We start from the raw sequence: 17,400 nt of genomic DNA on the forward strand, positions 1-17,400 counted from the left end.
CGCGGCCTAGGACTGGACGTCACGAATACCCCCGAAAGGAAATTTTGTTCCCCGGCCGCTGGATTCGCTCAGGCGCTGGTGGCCTGCAACAAAAGCGACCTGAGCCTGCCTGAGTCCTTGCTCCTTCGGCCGGCCGGTCCCCTCGCGTGACGTGCGCGGCGCGGGCACTGCCACCAAAGTCCGAAGCCCCGGCGCCGGCGCATGTGCCGCACGGTGGAGGCCGGCCGGCGGGAGCCGCCCAGCCGGCCACTGGATCCTCCGGCTCCGTTAGCCGACACCAGACAGGGAATACATCGGGGAGATTGCGACGATTCTGCATCCGGGAGGCGATTGGCGGCGCCAGATCGAGGGCCAGTGGCGTCATCCAGGCCGCCTTCTGCTGCTCTCCTCTCGCAAAGCTTGTTTGCCTCCTCCTGGTGCCTCCTGCTGCCGCCATGGGAACCTGTGGTTCTGCTCACCTAGAGCTAGAACTCGGACCGTGCTAGTTATTACTGAACGAGCTACGGCAAGATCTTTTGAAAGCACGACACGGTACGTAAATAATTTTGGATCATGCTGGCACGGTGTCGTGCCGTGCTTAGGATCTCAGTACAATGTAAAGTGTGGTGCGACCGGTATTTTGGACCGTGCCCAACACGACACAAAAATAGCCCATCAGTCTGCGTGATTGTTAATATTGCTTCCTAATTAACAACCAACACTGAAGGAGCAGAGGTTATCTTGTATATTATGCTCTTACCTTTACTGTGAAGCTCTATTACGGTGTGTAACATTTTTAATGGGAGAGTGTACTAATGCAAAACAAAATTTAAAAAAGTATGTTTTCCTCAATTTATCTCTTCTTATTTTTTATATTAGTTTGAATTTATTTTCTCACGTTAATAATATAGCAACACATAGGTATGGTGGGTTAGTCGTGCCCATCTCTTCTTGTAACGACGAATACGTAAACCTACTGCAATTATCTGGAGGGCCATGCTTAGACCAGCACGGCAACTGTGTTAGGTCTGGTAAAAGATTTATCGTGCCAACATGGAACGGCACGATGCGCCAAACCTTCCTCGAGGTCTTAGACCCGACATGATACCAGACAGGAAAGAGTCGGGCCGGGCTGAGCCGGACCGTCGGCACGACACGGTCAAAGTCCCACCTCTAATGGCACCATGTAGCCATGTTTGTTACCTTTTTTTTCTCCTCCGACAAAAAGGCAGCAGGAAAAAAACGATGCAGCATAGGTTCAAAAAACAAAGTTGCAACAGTCCCTGCAGCAAGGATCTGTACGTCTTTCCTGCTTGATAATTATTGGTTCGTCACCTGCCCATTGCTTAATAATGAGGAAAATGCTTAGGGCAGTTTGGAATGGCAAAATAGCCGAATTCATTCCTAAACTACCATATTCGGCTCAATTTCATCTCAACTATTAAAACATTCAATTCAGTCGCTTAACTATCCAAATCGGCCTAATTTAGTCTGTTCGCTGATGTGGCACGCCACATTGGCTCGCCTTGTCAGCGTTCAGTCAGCTTAGGATTTCAACTCCTATTGAAATGACCATTTTTTCCCATCCTCATTTTTAATAGACCAGCAGCATCATGATCTGAATCAAAGTATGCAATGCCATCTCCACCTTCATTAGATTTAGTTGTTTACATCACTACCTCCAGGAACATCCAAAGAAATTGGGGTGTCCAATAGAATATATCTCCTCCCAATAGGATGGGGTAAAATGGTCATTTCAATAGAAGTTGAAACTCTAAGCTGACTAGACGCTGACGAGGTGAGCTAATGTGGCATGCCATATCAACAAATGGACTAAATTGGATTGATTTGGATGGTTCAGGAACTGAATTGGATGTTTTAATTGTTAAGGACGATAGTTGATGGACGAATTCCTCTATTTTGCCGTTTGGAATCGTCGGAAATGCAGAATGCTTCGTCAGTCTCAGCCTCTAGTCCGAAAATTTTATGCGTCTTGTTCGGCCCATGCGAGCGCGGACACTGTCCACACCAACGCGGGCCGCAGCCAGATGGGTCAAGCCTAGGCCAATGAACATGGGTAGTTCCAACCTTCTCTCTGGGCTCATTTCAAGCTGCTGGGTCCTCTTCTCATCACACGGCCCACGCGCCCACTGCACCGTGTGGCCAGACCTCTTTCTACGGTGGCTCGAGCCCGTTTCGTTGTTTTTTTTTTTGAACTCCAATGAGGTTATAGGTCAGGAATTTTTAGAGCTGAGACTAACGGAAATGAAGAAGACAACGTGGCAGGTCAGCTTGACGGTGGTGCTGCTAGTTGGGGTGGCTGAGGATCATCAACAACAACTAGTGGATGTGGATGGAGTTAGCCGACAGCGAGCTTGGAAGAAGGGAGGAAGCAATGCAATTTTACACAAGTTGTCGAGATCGAAACTTCCATTATTCGACAGAGAAAAGTGGTGGCAGAAAAGGAAAACACCATGCATCTCGTGTTCCTAAAGGAGAAACATCATCTTGTCAAGGACAACTCAACGGATATGCGCTAGCTAGTACACTCGGTCTTTACCCTGAGAAAAAAAATACAAATTTTTTCCCTGCAGACAATGGGTACCAAGGATGCTGAGCTGTGAGCTATCACAGGTATTGCGGTAACTGAACAGGAATTTACAGAACAGAGGGTAAATACTAAATAGTTCACCGGGAATGCTTGCGTAAACTTTTGACGCAAACCACCAGTCACTACTCACTACCTTGATGCTAACGAACGCACGAGCTATAAGCCTATAACTAGCTAGCTTGTCATCCACCGACCAGCACATAATGGCACGAACATGATCGTGCTCCTAAGAAATGAAACTGAACTACCACACGCTTCAAAAGATGCATGTTTGATCTCTGTAGCAGAAATGGGTAGAAGCTTCAGTGAAAATGCAAAAAAAAAACAGAGAGGGTAAAAACACAAGTGGCTCGCTCTAGCTTTTCCGGCAGATGCTCGCTTCACTTGCACTCCACCCCGGCCTCGGCGGCTCGCCGGGGAGTGCTCTTCCGCCGGCTTCCGTTCGGCCGGAACCCATTGGACTTGGACTTCACACGGCCCTCCTCGCCCTCTTCTTCCACCAGCTCGTCGGGGCCGCGCTTTAGCCGCCGCCGCCGCCGCTTCTTGCCTCCGCCCTCAGCCGAGCTCTTGGAGTCCTTGCTTGGCTGCACGACGGGTTTTGCGCCGTCTCCTGCATCCTCCTCGGCCTCGGCGGTGTCCTTGTCGTCGGCGTCGTCGTTGAGAGGCTTCTGAGGCCTTCTTCCCCTCCTCTTGGGGGTGGGCGGCACCTCCTCGCCGCTGCTGCCGTCTTCGTCGTCGTTGCTCGCGGCTTCGATCGCTTTCTTGCTCTTCCCTCGAGGTCTGCCCATGTATTCAATGGTTCCAACTAAACAAGGGGGCCTCCCTACTTGGCCGGAGCTGCAAAATGGCACAAGAAACACGTCAGGCATCTTGGTTGCCAGTCTATGCATCTCAGTCAATATATGCAAGACAGTTTTACTCATCTGAGCGTGCATAAAACTGAAGAGAATACAGTTAGCATGCATCCGGCAGAAGGATATTGAGAAGTTTGAGGTGAAACAAAGCTACAGGCTACAGTTGATTGACTTGGAGTGGAAAACTTCAGAAACCAGGTGCTTGCTGCGCTTGATGAGCAGAGAGGCAGAATTGAGCTGCAGTTGCGCTACTGCCCAAAAGGCGCGCAAGGGCGTGGAGCCCGATCTAATCATCTAAGCCAATCGTATCAAGAACCAACGGATCGACCAAGGATCAGAAGAAGAGCAACAACATGGAGAGACCCGAGGTGAAAGCAGCCATCTACCACCACAACGACGACTAACTCTCACCAGAGTTTTTCTGAAATCTGAATCCTAACCAAACAAAGAGCACGAACACAGATAGATCGAACAGAAAACAGGATACAGGAACAAGAAATGAAACTGACGCTGACCTCTTCCCGCCTCGTGCTTGTATCTGCTTGTGCCCTGCACGTAGTCGTAGCTCAAGAGCAACCCATCCGATCCCTCTGGGACTGACGGATTATTCTACGCACCGGCTGCCGAGAGATCTCCTAGATAGAGGTTTGTGTGTGGTTCTTGGAAACGATCTGGGATAGGATCAATGTAGAGATCGATCGACCAGCAGGCCCCAGGGAGGAAGGCAGCTCGAGGAAGCAGTCTGGGGGACTCCGTGGTGTGGCGATGTGTGTTTTCTATAGGCTGGTGGACACTTGCTCCAGATACTGTCAGCACTCAGCAGGTGATGATGCTGATGAGAGCGGGGTCTGGTCTGGAGTGTGCACACAGGAAAGAGCGGCACCAGGGATGGGATTAGCTGCACCGTTTCGGAGAAAAAGTGAGAGACACGTGCTCATTAGCTTAGTACTAGCACAGGTCGGATCCGGTTGGAAACTACATGAGGTCCTCCTGTTTATTTCATGTATTGTCGTACACTTCAGCTGTTAATCATCGTCTCATAATAACATATAAAAAGGACATGTGACTCTGTTGCCTGACAGAGACGCAAAAAAAAGGTTCTCTCTTGCCATTTCTCACGTGATTTATACACTAAAATTGGAAGAAGAAAAAACATGAACCCTCGGATCAGAAGTTCGGTCGATAGATCAATAGCATTTTCACGGTCCCAGCTGCTAATTCTCAGTCACTTTTTAGGTATGTGATCGTCTTCGTCTGTATCTGTATTGTGTTTCGGAAAAAAATTATATTACGTTAAGCATCACGTAGTCTATATATACCATACAGTTTGGCTAGAAATAAAACGAGATTTTCTTTTTCTTGGACGGGAGAAACTGAACGAGCTTTGCATACGTACTAAACAGTAAACAATGTGCTTCTTGTTGGCACAGTATTAGAACGTATGTATACGTACTAACCCCCGTGCTGTACGTACGAAAAAACTTGCAGCGTGAGGCTGACGACACACGACGTCCCTGTCACTGCAAAGATGAAGCTTTCTTCCCGGCGATCTCGCTACAAATCTCGACGGATTTAACCACTTGATGCAGCCCCTCCCTCCGGCGAGTCAAAATGAAAAATTGACCTCCCCCGCCGCGCGCAGCAGCTGCGGCGTTCGCTTCCACCGCACGAAAAGGAGACCTCGGTGGTGGACTGGTGGTGGTGGATCAGACGAGGAGGCCGGCCGGTGGTGACTCAGCCGTGCCTTCGCCATCACTGCAAGAGGTGGTGGCCGGCCGGCGCTGCCCCCGGCTCCGGAAGGGGACAAGGAGTCGCGGGCAGGTGCTGTCTGCCGCTGTCGCTGACATCGGCATGCGGGCGCCTGCACTGCAGGCCGAGGAGACGAGGAGGACGCCGGGGCCGGCCGGGGCTATCGTGCCCGTGCCCTGACCTTGCCGCTGCCGGCTCGGCGCCTTTGCCTTTTCCTTCAAAGGCTCTCCCTGTTTCAACCCAATGCCATGTTCAGTTCAGGCTTCAGTCGACGGGACGCCGCTCTCGCACACATGACACATGCACGCAACTGCCAGACCGACCGAGCTCGATCACTTTCCGGAGCAGTAGCAGACTAGCAGTGGGCAGTGGCAGTAGTAGTGGCCGGTACGCTAGCTACCGGCCGCGTTCAAACCCTGAGGCCTCCGGCGGTGCGGTCAAGGCTCGTTGATGCTGCCGCTGGACTCTGCTGGGCTCGCCGCACGCCGGCTGCAGCAGCAGGTCGCACGCACTGTGCTCCTGCTGCCGCGGTGATTCCGAGCTTGCCACTTTACTTGTTCGTGGTAGCTTCGGCACAGGGAAAGTCGGTCAAGATTCAGACTTTCAGGGCATCGATGCTCATGAAAGTGAAGGGAGGGAGGGAGGGATCCGATTGGACTGCTCATAGTCATAGAGGTTGGTCCATGATTCCATCTGTGGACCGACAGATTCACGCGTTGTTCGGATTTACGGGCTAATTTTTTTAGTTCGGGTTACATCAATGTTTGGATATAATTACTAAATATGAGCTAATTATAAAATTAATTTTATAAATGAAGGCTAATTTACAAGATGAATCTATTAAGCCTAATTAAACCATCATTAGCATATGTTTACCATAATATTATTAGATCATAGACTAATTAAGCTTATTGCACGAACTAGTCTTCATTTATACAATTGATTTTACAGTTAGCCTATATTTGATACTTATAATTACCATTCAAACATCCGATATGACGGGACTAAACTTTAGTCGGGAGAACTAAACGGAGCCTTCATTACTAAGTTGGTTCCTGTTGAAACGCCAGCAGCACTGGCTTTGGACGAATGTTTTCATTTTCTTAATCATCTTACATTATATCATATCGTCATGGTCAATATATGTTTGCTAGCTTGGTTATTCACCAACCTCACCCATCTCTGCCGGTGTCAACTGCAGAGGCACAACACAATTGCTAGTAGCCTACGAGGCTACGAGCCTATAACTACGAGCATAGCTAATCCGCTGCACCATGTTTATTTTTTGGAGAAAACAGATCACATATTCGCATCGAACAAGTGAGCAAAACCGAACAAATTAAATCGGATTAAGTGCGCTAACTATCATCTTAATTGTCAATCAAGTCACCACGCATTAAAACCGTGTAATCTGGCAGTCCGTCGGGTAAATCCCGATAAACCATGAATGATCTTGATCGAAACGTACACCAGAAGTCTCGCACAACAATGAGCACAGATAGTATAAACATGAACAATCTTGCCAAAATAGGGTACAACATAAGGTATTTACGAAACAGATTTCAAAATTAGAATGAACATAAAAAATGATAGCAGTGGAAAAGAATCTAACCTATGAAAATTTTAAACGTTGAATAAATAAAACAAAAATGTTAACTATGAGACGTGTGGACCTCACATCGAGCCCACCAATGCGAATTCAAATTAGCTCCAACCAGCAACAGCTGTACATGAAATAGGATCAATAGCAAACATTGAGTATACCAATACTCAATAAAATTTACCCAACTAATGGTATATACTTAGCCGACTTCTAGTATGCAAGGTTTTTGGCTCTAGAGTTTATTTTTGCTACAAAGCTACTAATAGTGAATCCTTACTTTCAATATTTTAGCTCAAATTTAATGTATCAAGTACCATCTAGATTTGCATGAACATGAACATCTAGAGCAAGCATGGTATACCAAATTAATCCTCCAAGAATATCATAATCATATATCATATCGTCATCATTCCATACTCATTCCAAATTTTTACTACAATGCGACAAAGAGATCGAAGCTCTCATATCCGCGAGTCACAGCGAATCGATCCGATTTAACCTTGAAAGGTGAATCTAACCACATGACACGTATATGCCCTGTCGGACTATACGTGGCAACATTTTCCTATATGCACATCGAATAGCTGAACTGCCCTGTGACCGGAGACCGCTAGCCCCACCAATACCTATGAAGGGTCAGCCGTAAGTTTTTCTACTAGCATCACTGGCGAGACAGTATCAAGTTCACCTACCAGTATGCGTATGGTACTAAATTTACTGGTTCGACTAGCTCCTATTCACGGCAGGTGGTTAGTACAATTGAATCCTCGGTCAGCACTACCAACAACGGTTCGGTCCTTAACCGACACATGCAGAGGCTTACTTTCCATCCATTTCATATTCTTAACCAACTCATCTCCGCCCGGTCCCTATTTTTCTTTCCTCGTTGATTCAATCTCAAGTAACTTTGCCAAAGTATCAATATTCTATATCTTGCGAGCGACCGAAAATCACTTGATTTCTACTTAATCCTAATTAAGCATGGGCAGTACTAATGACCAACATATAGATTAACCGAGGGAATTTAGGGATCATACAACTAGAATTTCAATTAACTTCCAGAAACGTAATGCATAAATATTTAATTAAAAATATTTTATAATTTTAAAATTAGAGGTTATACACCGGGGCTTCCTTCCGCTGAGCGGAGCTGGTATTTATCTCGGCCTTGGGCCGATTCTTCACGAGCTTCTTCCCGTGCCTGCTTCGCTAGCTCCTGCTTTGCGAATCCGTAGAGGACCACGTTAGCGGCCCGATCGAGCAATTAAGCCCATCCCGTCGTTGCGGGCGAATTTTCGGGATCGTGCAGGGGGCACGTACCGCGTGAGCGTGGCGAGACGCCGCCCGAGCAGCTGCCTGGGCTCGGCTTGCGCGCAAAGACGGCGCGGCCGTCGGGGCGGGGCACCTCGCACGTGGCCGTCCGAGCAACCGGTGCGGACGCCGGACGGAGGCGAGTACCGCAGCATAGCTCGCCTTGGCAGTGGCGCCAGCAGCCAGCATGTCACCGCCGCAGGTCCGAGTGACGGACAAGTGAACCACTGCAGTTTCTGCATACACGTCGTCGTCGTCGGCGGCGATGGATCCCTCGTCGGACAAAGGCTGGGCTGCTGCATTCAGAATTTCAGAGGTTGGGACTCCTAACTTGGGAGTGCTGTCGCTCTGCGTGAGTGGCTCACAGTTTATTCTGAATTCGACAGAAAACTGTATTTGCTGTCGTTCAAATCGTCCTTTTTATCTGCTAACTGGCCGGGATCGTGCTCTTGAATAATCCCAGCGTTACTTGCACACGGCCATGAGCAGTAAGAATATGCTCGGCTGGAGAGGAAACTTTTTTCCTAAGAATTAACTGGAAATTAACTTGAGATGGCGAGGACTGGAACTGAATGGCAACGTCTTCAGATACTGCAGTTCCTGACACTACAGCCACGCCTGACTTGGACGTCTGCCACCGTGGCAGAAGCGCGTGACGATCGACGGCCAAGAGTCGACGGCGAGAGAAACCAACGACCAGCAGCACGAGATCTCGGTTAAGGTTAGAATTCGCCGCGAGCTTCGGTTGAGATTTTCCAACGGGCCCAGATCTGACGCGCTCAGTATTCATTCGGTTGCGTCGTGCCGGAGCTTTGGACCGGCCCGCGACGTCATCGCAGATAGATTCAGTTGGGCCCTCAAAAAAAAAAAGAATATAGAGGGAGGCGTAAACCACGTTCCCTGCACACCTCCCCTCGCGGTGGCTGCGCTCGTCGATCAAAGCGCGTTCGTTCTCCTCACCGAAGCGGCGCGATGGAGCACCACGCGCCGCCGCTGCCTGACGACATCATCGTCCAGGTGAGCGCCGCCGCGGTGGCCGCCGTGGATGACCGGAGCTCGACGAGCCAGATTGAGGAGGTCGACGGCGGCGACGACGACGATGTCAAGGCGATCGTCGGCGCCGGCGGCCTCACCCGCCGCACCTTCAGCGAGTCGTACAGGATGAGGCACCGCAACCCTCTGGTACGTGCCGCCACCAGCGCACCTCCACTGCTTCCGATCCAAATAAGCAGCTACGTACTGATCGATGGCGGCGCCGCCGCCGGCGGCCGGCCGGCCCATGCGTGCGTGCAGGAGTTCACGCCGTGGCAGGTGGCGCTGCTGGCCTACCAGTCGCTGGGCGTGGTGTACGGCGACATCGGGACGTCGCCGCTCTACACCTTCTCGTCCTTCACCCTGCCGGACCCCGACCAGGACGACCTGCTCGGCATCCTCAGCCTCATCCTGTGGACGCTCACCCTCGTCAGCCTCGTCAAGTACGTCTTCATCGTGCTCCATGCAGACGACCACGGGGAAGGTACGCCTACCTGCACGTGCTAGATGCATGCTATATATACAAATAAATCATCTTGATTCTTTTTGTTCTTCTTCTCCTGATGACCATTATTTGAAATGTGGAGCTGGATTAGATCGATCTAGGATCAATGTGCGACGACTACTCTTAACACTTGGAATGAGTCAAAAAGAAAATCTACTTTAAACCGACTGCATGTATCGCCTAAGATCTTGGGAAATTCTGGTGTCAGTTTGGTTAGAAATGCCAAGTTTTGGGGGCTAGCCAACAGAAAAACGAGATGCTGATAGTGGTATAAATCTCCAACAGGCCTATATATGTTTCAAATCGCTGCATTAGGCAGATTATTTTACTTCCAATTTCCTCTTGAAGTGTGGTTTTCAAGTACTAAAGAACAGATATATTGCGACAAGATGATGTTGTGATAAGCTGTACAGATTAACTGTCTGATTGCATCTGTGCAGGTGGTACCTTTGCCCTGTACTCGCTCCTGCGTCAGCATGTGAATATCACCGGGAAGACGATGCCAGTGCCGGTGACACGGTTGGCATCTGATGCCAACCTCAAGTTCCACAGCAAGAAGAGCAGCCTGCAACCGAGGATGCTCAAGTTCTTGGAAGGAAGTGTCATTGCGCAGGCTGTCATCACCTACCTTGTGCTGATTGGGACCTGCATGGTGATGGGTGATGGTGCCCTCACTCCGTCCATCTCAGGTACATACGATTTTTTTCTCTCACGGTTATGGTTACCCCATAATCGTAGAAAAGTGAAGAATCTCAGTAGTGAACACAAGATGCAGGAAAAAAAAGAACAATAACTGAAACAGTAACGTAAGACAGACTTTTGCATACAGTACAAAACTTGTAGACTAACTAATTTCTGAATATCAGACAATGCGGTAGACAGACTTCACCCACTCAGTTATTTATGCGAGAATCCGAGAATTGAATTAGACTTATTACTCTCTCAATCTTTTATCCCCTTCCAAGTACACTAATCCCACACAAGCATTGTCTGGACTTTTCATGACAACTTCCACACCCTAAATCCTTTTGAAGCCATGTCATTTGTCCCTCGTCCACGTAGTAGTAATTGTATTTTCAATTAAAGTTTGGCGAAACTAAATTCCAGGTCAATTCTCTTTTGGATTTCCTAATACTGTTCTCTTTAAATTATCTAGTTCTATCAGCTGTTCAGGGAATCCAATCAAGATCTTCTAGAATTACACAAGGTAATGCTGGTTATATTTCAAACTATTCTGTGAGCTAGCATCTATGATCATGATATTTTGGCCAGACCAATTTTATTTTTGCAAGGAAAACAATGAGGAACATTTTATATTGCTTACTATTTCAGGTCATGTTGTCCTCCTATGTGTGATTATCCTGGTGTTCCTTTTTCTTTACCAACGATATGGCACGGGCAAAGTTAGCTTCAGTTTTTCCCCAATTATGCTTGTGTGGTTCGTGTTAATTGCATCAATTGGACTATACAATATAATCAAGTATTATCCCCCAGTTCTGAAAGCCATATCACCACACTACATATATATTTTCTTTGCGAAGAACAAAAGGGCTGGCTGGGAGCAACTTGGAACAGTTGTTTTGTGCATAACAGGTAAGACTTGTAACCTAACAACAATTTTTTTATTTCGACAAGAAACATGCTGTATAATTACATAAAGCTATTCTTCATGTAAAACTAAAAGAAACAAGAAAACAAGCAATATTTTATGATTTTGCAATATAATACTACTTGCCAGTTTAATCACCGCACAACTAAAATCTTGAGTCTTGTTATTAGGTGCTGAAGCTATGTTTGCTGACTTGGGTCATTTCAACAAGAAATCAATCCAGGTAATTAATATGGTTATTTTCCTATTATATAAATAAGAAACCACTAGTTACATTTCTTTCATTTGCCCTTGCAGATGGCATACTCATGCCTAGTTTATCCATCGTTGATCCTTGCATATGCTGGCCAGGCAGCATTTTTGATCAAGAACCCATCTAAACTCAGCACAACATTTTATAGTAGCATACCGGAGCCACTGTTTTGGCCCATGTTTATTGTAGCTACTTTATCTGCCGTGGTCGCAAGCCAGGCATTGATATCTGCCAGTTTCTCCATCATCAGGCAATCGATTGCTTTAGGTTGTTTTCCTAGAGTCACCATGAATCATACATCTAAAAAATATGAAGGCCAAGTTTACTCTCCAGAGATCAACTACTTCTTGATGATCGCTTGTATCTTGATTACCGTTGGTTTTAAGGGTGGGCCAGAGATTGGGCAAGCCTATGGTGAGCAACCTAGCACATGTTGTATTACTTTTGTCTGTTACTTTTCTTCATCATTTTGCGGTACACACATTGCGGGCTTTAAAACACACATGTTTGGTTTCCAGAGCTGAGGTGGTCGCGTATAAAGTTGAAATAGCAGTTTAGGGTTAGCCTAATGCTAAATAGCAAGCTTTGTTAAAAAGTCTACAGAATAGAATTTATCAGACATCATCTGATTAGACCTTTTTCCTTGTGATCTGCAGGTGTTGCAGTGATATGGGTTATGCTTATTACAACACATTTGATCACAGTGGTCATGGTTATAATATGGCAAATTAATATTGCATTAGCTGGATCATTTTATGCTGCCTACACTGTCCTTGAAGGTCTTTTCACGATATCACTTCTATACAAGATTGCACAAGGTGGTTGGGTTCCATTTGCGATAACTGCATTTTTCCTTATAATTACACTTTCTTGGACCTATGGGCGAAGCAAGAAGAATGAATATGAAACAAACAACTTGATGGATAGTCAGGAATTCATTAAAACAGTTGCTATGAGCAACAGAGTACCTGGAATATGTATCTTTTGCACAGACTTGATGAAAGGCATTCCACCAATTGTGCGTCATTATGTTCAGCATATGGGTTGCCTCCGTGAACTGATGGTGTTTGTCACTGTGAGGTATCTTCCTGTTACATCTGTACTTCCTGAAGAGCGCTTTCTCTTCGACAGATTGGAGCCTTTTGGAGTTTACAGGTGCATTGTGCAATATGGTTATATGGACAATCAGAATATGGAGGAGGATGAGTATGTTGTATCAATCATTGCATCCCTGAAGGAAATAGCTCAAAATGCTGATGAGGTCGCAATGATGGATTCAGCATTGGCAAATGGATCAACCTTTATATTTGGAAGGGTCATTTTAAAGATGAGTGACAATCACAACTGTTTCAAGCGCTTTATTATTAACAACCTTTACAGGTTCTTGCAAAAGAACTTTAGGTCCAACCTTTCCAGTCTAAAGATAGCTCCTAGTAAGACATTGCAGATTGGAATACAATATGAGATTTGAGTAGAGGAACTTCACATGTTGAAATCCTAAATGAGATTTTAGGAAATGCAGATGTATGGAGTTTATATATTTCTTATATGCAGTTGGTAACACCATTAAACTATTTATTTTGGTCAGCTTCTCCATATAAGCTGTAACAAGATCATTGTAGGTTTTGTATTTGTTTGAGCGAGGTTTTTGTTTCAAAATGGTATTACATATAATTTTTTAAAGCATGATGAAATTATTTTTCTTTAATCCAATTTAGAATACATAAATGTGAAGCATTGGTCAGAATGACAATGATTTTTTTTTTGTGCAACACATAAAAAATTGCTTTATTCAACTTTCATGCAAAATATCAGCAATAGACATCCTGTACATAGTATCCTTGTATTATTTTAATTATTGTCTTTCTATCAATATGGGTAGTTTCTTCCAAACATAGGTCAAATTATTGAAGCACTAGATCAAAATCAGAACACATATCTCAAGGTTTATTAGTTTACACAACAAAAAAGAAGGAAAAGTTAAGCTAAAGTTGATTTGGTGACAACGAACTGTCATCTTTAGGTTTCTTTATCCCAAGAATTTCATATACACCTTAGTAGTAGCAAAAAATTCAAATGCCTTCACTTTTATACCACCGAACTGCATTGGTACACTTTTTACTACAAATGCTTCAAATAGGCTAATCGTTAGCTGTGTGCCTGTGTTCTTTTATAGAAGATCTACTGAGCAAATAACTTGCGGTCATGACTCTGACTCATGCACTTAAATGGCAGTTCGTAGGTATCTTTTAAGAACTGATGAAACCCGGTCAAAAGCAGAGGGGTTGGGCCACGAGAGAAAAAAGAAAACACTGATGAAATGTACATGGAACATTAGGAGTGGTAAAAGGGCTAAAAATTTAATCTAAATAAATTAAAAATCGGATTTAAAAAGGACCGAGCTCATATTTTATATAATTTTAGATTAATGAGCCAAGTTGGATTGTGAACAGGATATTAAAGTCACGATAATTACCATCCTTATACATTTGTATGCCTCTCGCCACCTCCTGGTGGTTTCTCGGAACCGGCGTCAAATCTTTTGCAATGAAAAAGGTCAACAATTTAGTTCTGGATCTTTTGCAATGAAAAAGGTCAACAATTTAGTTGTTTCAGAGCGCATCATTTTTTTTACATGAGAATGGAGTGTCCACAAACTCGCATTCTTAATTCTTGGCGTATAGCTGAAAGTTGCCGGTTGGATATATGCCAACTTATTTGACCTAATATAAGCACCATCTTGACAACATAGCTCAAGTTTGTAACCCCAGATGCCACTGGATTTTTTTTTGGAAAAATATTGGTGATTTTGTTTTGCCTATTATAACTTTCTAATTATGTTAACATACTGGAAAAGACCATTCCAGGTCTTAAGACATACCTAGCTTAGAGATGTTTGAAAGGCGCACTGACAGCCGCCTCAGCTGATACTTCATAGCTTAGAACTACTTTTCATCTGCTATTATAGGTGGAGCACAAATAATCTAGATGCTTATCAAGTGAATAGAAGTTACAGTTGTAAATTTCATCTTTATGAGGTCAATTTTCCAAGCATGCAACTTGCTTGATGTCTACTGCAGCTCACGATAGCTGTAATTTCAGTTGGTCCCAGTCAGTTGAGTTTCCACTCCCAGTATTTATTCAAAACGTATTAGGTCAACTTCCCTCTCAAAATTCAGTCTAGACCTTTTGGTGCCATAGCCAAAATTCAAACATCTCAAACTCTGGATTAAGATAGCTCGAGTAAAGAGACACCATTGCCTTGCAGAATATTCACTACTTGCCTTCAGGACATAGTTTTATGAATGGCTCAGTTGACTGTGCATAACAAGAACAACAATGCCTCTGTACGTATCCTAATGCTGACACCAACAAGGTAATTCGGAAGGTGCGGCCTGAACTGGATCAATAAATTCTTCTAATGCTGAGCGATACCTCTTCATACATATGAAGCTAACTTATTTCTATTGCTTGACTTGATTACTAAATTCTTACTATAGCATCAGGGGTACATATTTATATATAAGTACAAATTTTTTTGTCAGAATATATGAAAATATATGATATTTTCAGGATTGCATATTGCCACCAAAATATCATATTTCAAATAACAAAGAAAGTTATGCAGGTTGCTGATTGGTAGCCTGATAAATACCCATTTTCATTAATATGATGTATATGTATGCTGTCCATGAGGTGTAATTGTATTTGTATAAAAATCCTTAGATCAAACATGGAATGTGGGGAAAAAAAGAACTTTTGAAATGAAAGTAATATTCATTACAGGGAAATAATACGAACAATCACAAACAAAATAAATGCCCAATTTAGGTGACCAGACTCAAGGTGCACTTTTTACCATTTTCTTTTGATCTACCAATTCCTAGATGATACAACTGGGAAATCAAATGGTCTCTTCAGTGATGCTATGTGCAATGCCTGTGAGACGCTTTTGTTTTAACAGACAGACAACTAGAGACCTCATCTAGCCAGAGGGCCACTTTGCGCGGCATGCCACCATGCATTATCTACTATCATTTTAGTTTTAAGTGGTGATGACAGGTTATAAAATAAAAGAGTAAATTGCTCTAATATTGCTATTCTACACCTAAGTATTCATTTCTGGAGTAAATACATTAGAACAGTAGTGGAAAGTAGAACTGATGAATAATACCGTCAGAAATCAACTATACATAAGTGCCGGCTTCCTTCACGGAGTCTTTAACTGATTGCTTTATGCAATCATATGTAACATAGCTACAGTAATATAAACCTCAGATGAAAATTTACAGAGAGGAGAATATTGGAACACCGGGTATGGTGACACCTGAATCTACAACGAAGATGTTGCCAGTCACATATGACGATGCTTCATGAATCAGGAAACGAACCAGCGATGTCAATGCTGGATCAGTAGTGCCATGTTCCTTAAGCGGCACTATCCTTGAAGCCACAGTGTTCAACCATCTCTTTTGCATCAGAGGAGCAGTTATCTCTGATTTGAACAATCCCGGCGCAATTGCGTTCACTCTAATGCCATATGCTCCCAATTCCAAAGCCATTATCTGCACCAATATACTCAAACTGGTTTTACTATGAACGTAGGAGCAAAACTAATGTTTTCTGAGGAAGAACAAGACAACACTACCTTTGTGGCAGAATGCACAGCAGACTTGGACGACGCGTAGCCAATGGAGCCAGGCAGATGGCCATGGTTAAGACCAGCAATAGACGAAATGTTAATAACCGAACCCTTTAGCTTAGCTTCATGCATGCGTCGACAGACATGTTTGGCCACAAGCCATAATCCGGTAAGGTTCGTCTTGATGAGCTTGTCCCACTCATCCTCAGGCCAATCAAGGGGAGAATGCACTGCACCTGTTGAGGTATCAAGGACACCAATATTACCATCCACTCAGGCGGATATGTACTTGGTTGCTAACGAATAGGGATTGCACATTTGAGCCTAATTGATGCGTATTTCAGTTGGAGAATCACTTAGATCCCCTAAAAGAACGTATCTGAGCTCTAATTTGATGGATACCTCGGATGCCGGCGTTGTTGATCAAGACGTCGATGCGGCCGAAGGCGTCCCAGGCCCTCTGCACCGCCGCCTCCAGGGCCGAGCCCCCGGCGGCGACGTCAAGCTCCACGGCCACCGCGCGGGGCCCGTCGGCGGCCGCGGAGGCGTTGATCTCGTCGCAGAGCGAGCGGAGGCGGTCGGCGCGGCGGGCGGCGGCGACGACGCGGCAGCCGGCGCGCGCCAGGTCCAGGCAGAAGTCGCGGCCGATGCCGGAGGAGGCGCCCGTCACCAGCACCACCTGGCCATCCAACCTGCTCCAAGGCGGCGGCGCCCCCACCGACGCCATAGCTGGTGCGCTCTCGCGAGAGGAGGAAGGGGATCTGAGAGTCAGAGCCACCTGTGTGTGCAGCTAGCAAATTAAGTGATCAGTGATCACGTTTCTTCGCTAGTACTGTGTACTTCGCTTCTCACTCGCAATAAGCATGTGATTTCCCTCTTTAATGGTACGGTAGTGAAAAAAAATAAACACGTGATGTGAGTATGGCTCGTTTGGTTCCGCACCCTGTCAAAAAGAATCTTGCTATTTAATATAATTTTTTCTACATATAGGGTTAATTCGCGAGATGAATTTAATAAATTAATTTATAATTTGCTAATCACTCACTAATCATGAATTAATATAGTTTATTAGATTTATCTTGCGAATTAGTTTAGAGGTTCTACAATTAATTTTATAATTAGATTTTATTTAATACTCTAAACGATAAGATTTCTGTGATAGGGCTAAAATTTAACCTTCCGAAAAAAAGTTAGAATGTGCATGGTCCACAACTAATTTTGTCTTAAATAAATTTATTACTGTCTCCAATTT

The 17,400-nt window shown here is 45.0% G+C and overlaps 3 protein-coding genes across 3 annotated transcripts; 1 reads left to right on the forward strand and 2 right to left on the reverse strand.

Moving 5' to 3' along the window:
- Nucleotides 1–2,616: 2,616 nt before the first annotated feature.
- On the reverse strand, nucleotides 2,617–4,198 carry LOC112898479. The gene is made up of 2 exons (XM_025966810.1): nucleotides 3,960–4,198; nucleotides 2,617–3,427 (listed from the first exon to the last, which is right to left on the reverse strand). Exon 2 carries the CDS (start codon nucleotides 3,376–3,378, stop codon nucleotides 2,971–2,973), a length of 408 nt encoding a protein of 135 aa, XP_025822595.1. The 5' UTR covers nucleotides 3,379–3,427; nucleotides 3,960–4,198; the 3' UTR covers nucleotides 2,617–2,970.
- Nucleotides 4,199–9,079: 4,881 nt separating this feature from the next.
- On the forward strand, nucleotides 9,080–12,977 carry LOC112898554 (potassium transporter 26-like). The gene is made up of 8 exons (XM_025966891.1): nucleotides 9,080–9,289; nucleotides 9,401–9,623; nucleotides 10,085–10,333; nucleotides 10,801–10,851; nucleotides 10,977–11,237; nucleotides 11,424–11,476; nucleotides 11,551–11,920; nucleotides 12,163–12,977. The coding sequence occupies exons 1-8, from the start codon at nucleotides 9,080–9,082 to the stop codon at nucleotides 12,975–12,977; spliced, it is 2,232 nt and encodes a 743-aa protein (XP_025822676.1).
- Nucleotides 12,978–15,651: 2,674 nt separating this feature from the next.
- LOC112897161 (3-oxoacyl-[acyl-carrier-protein] reductase-like) lies at nucleotides 15,652–16,967 on the reverse strand. Its single transcript, XM_025965381.1, has 3 exons — nucleotides 16,551–16,967; nucleotides 16,155–16,384; nucleotides 15,652–16,071 (listed from the first exon to the last, which is right to left on the reverse strand). Exons 1-3 carry the CDS (start codon nucleotides 16,873–16,875, stop codon nucleotides 15,793–15,795), a joined length of 834 nt encoding a protein of 277 aa, XP_025821166.1. The 5' UTR covers nucleotides 16,876–16,967; the 3' UTR covers nucleotides 15,652–15,792.
- Nucleotides 16,968–17,400: the final 433 nt, after the last annotated feature.

This window comes from Panicum hallii, chromosome 6, assembly GCF_002211085.1.
Source record: "Panicum hallii strain FIL2 chromosome 6, PHallii_v3.1, whole genome shotgun sequence".
NCBI classification, from domain to species: Eukaryota; Viridiplantae; Streptophyta; class Magnoliopsida; order Poales; family Poaceae; genus Panicum; species Panicum hallii.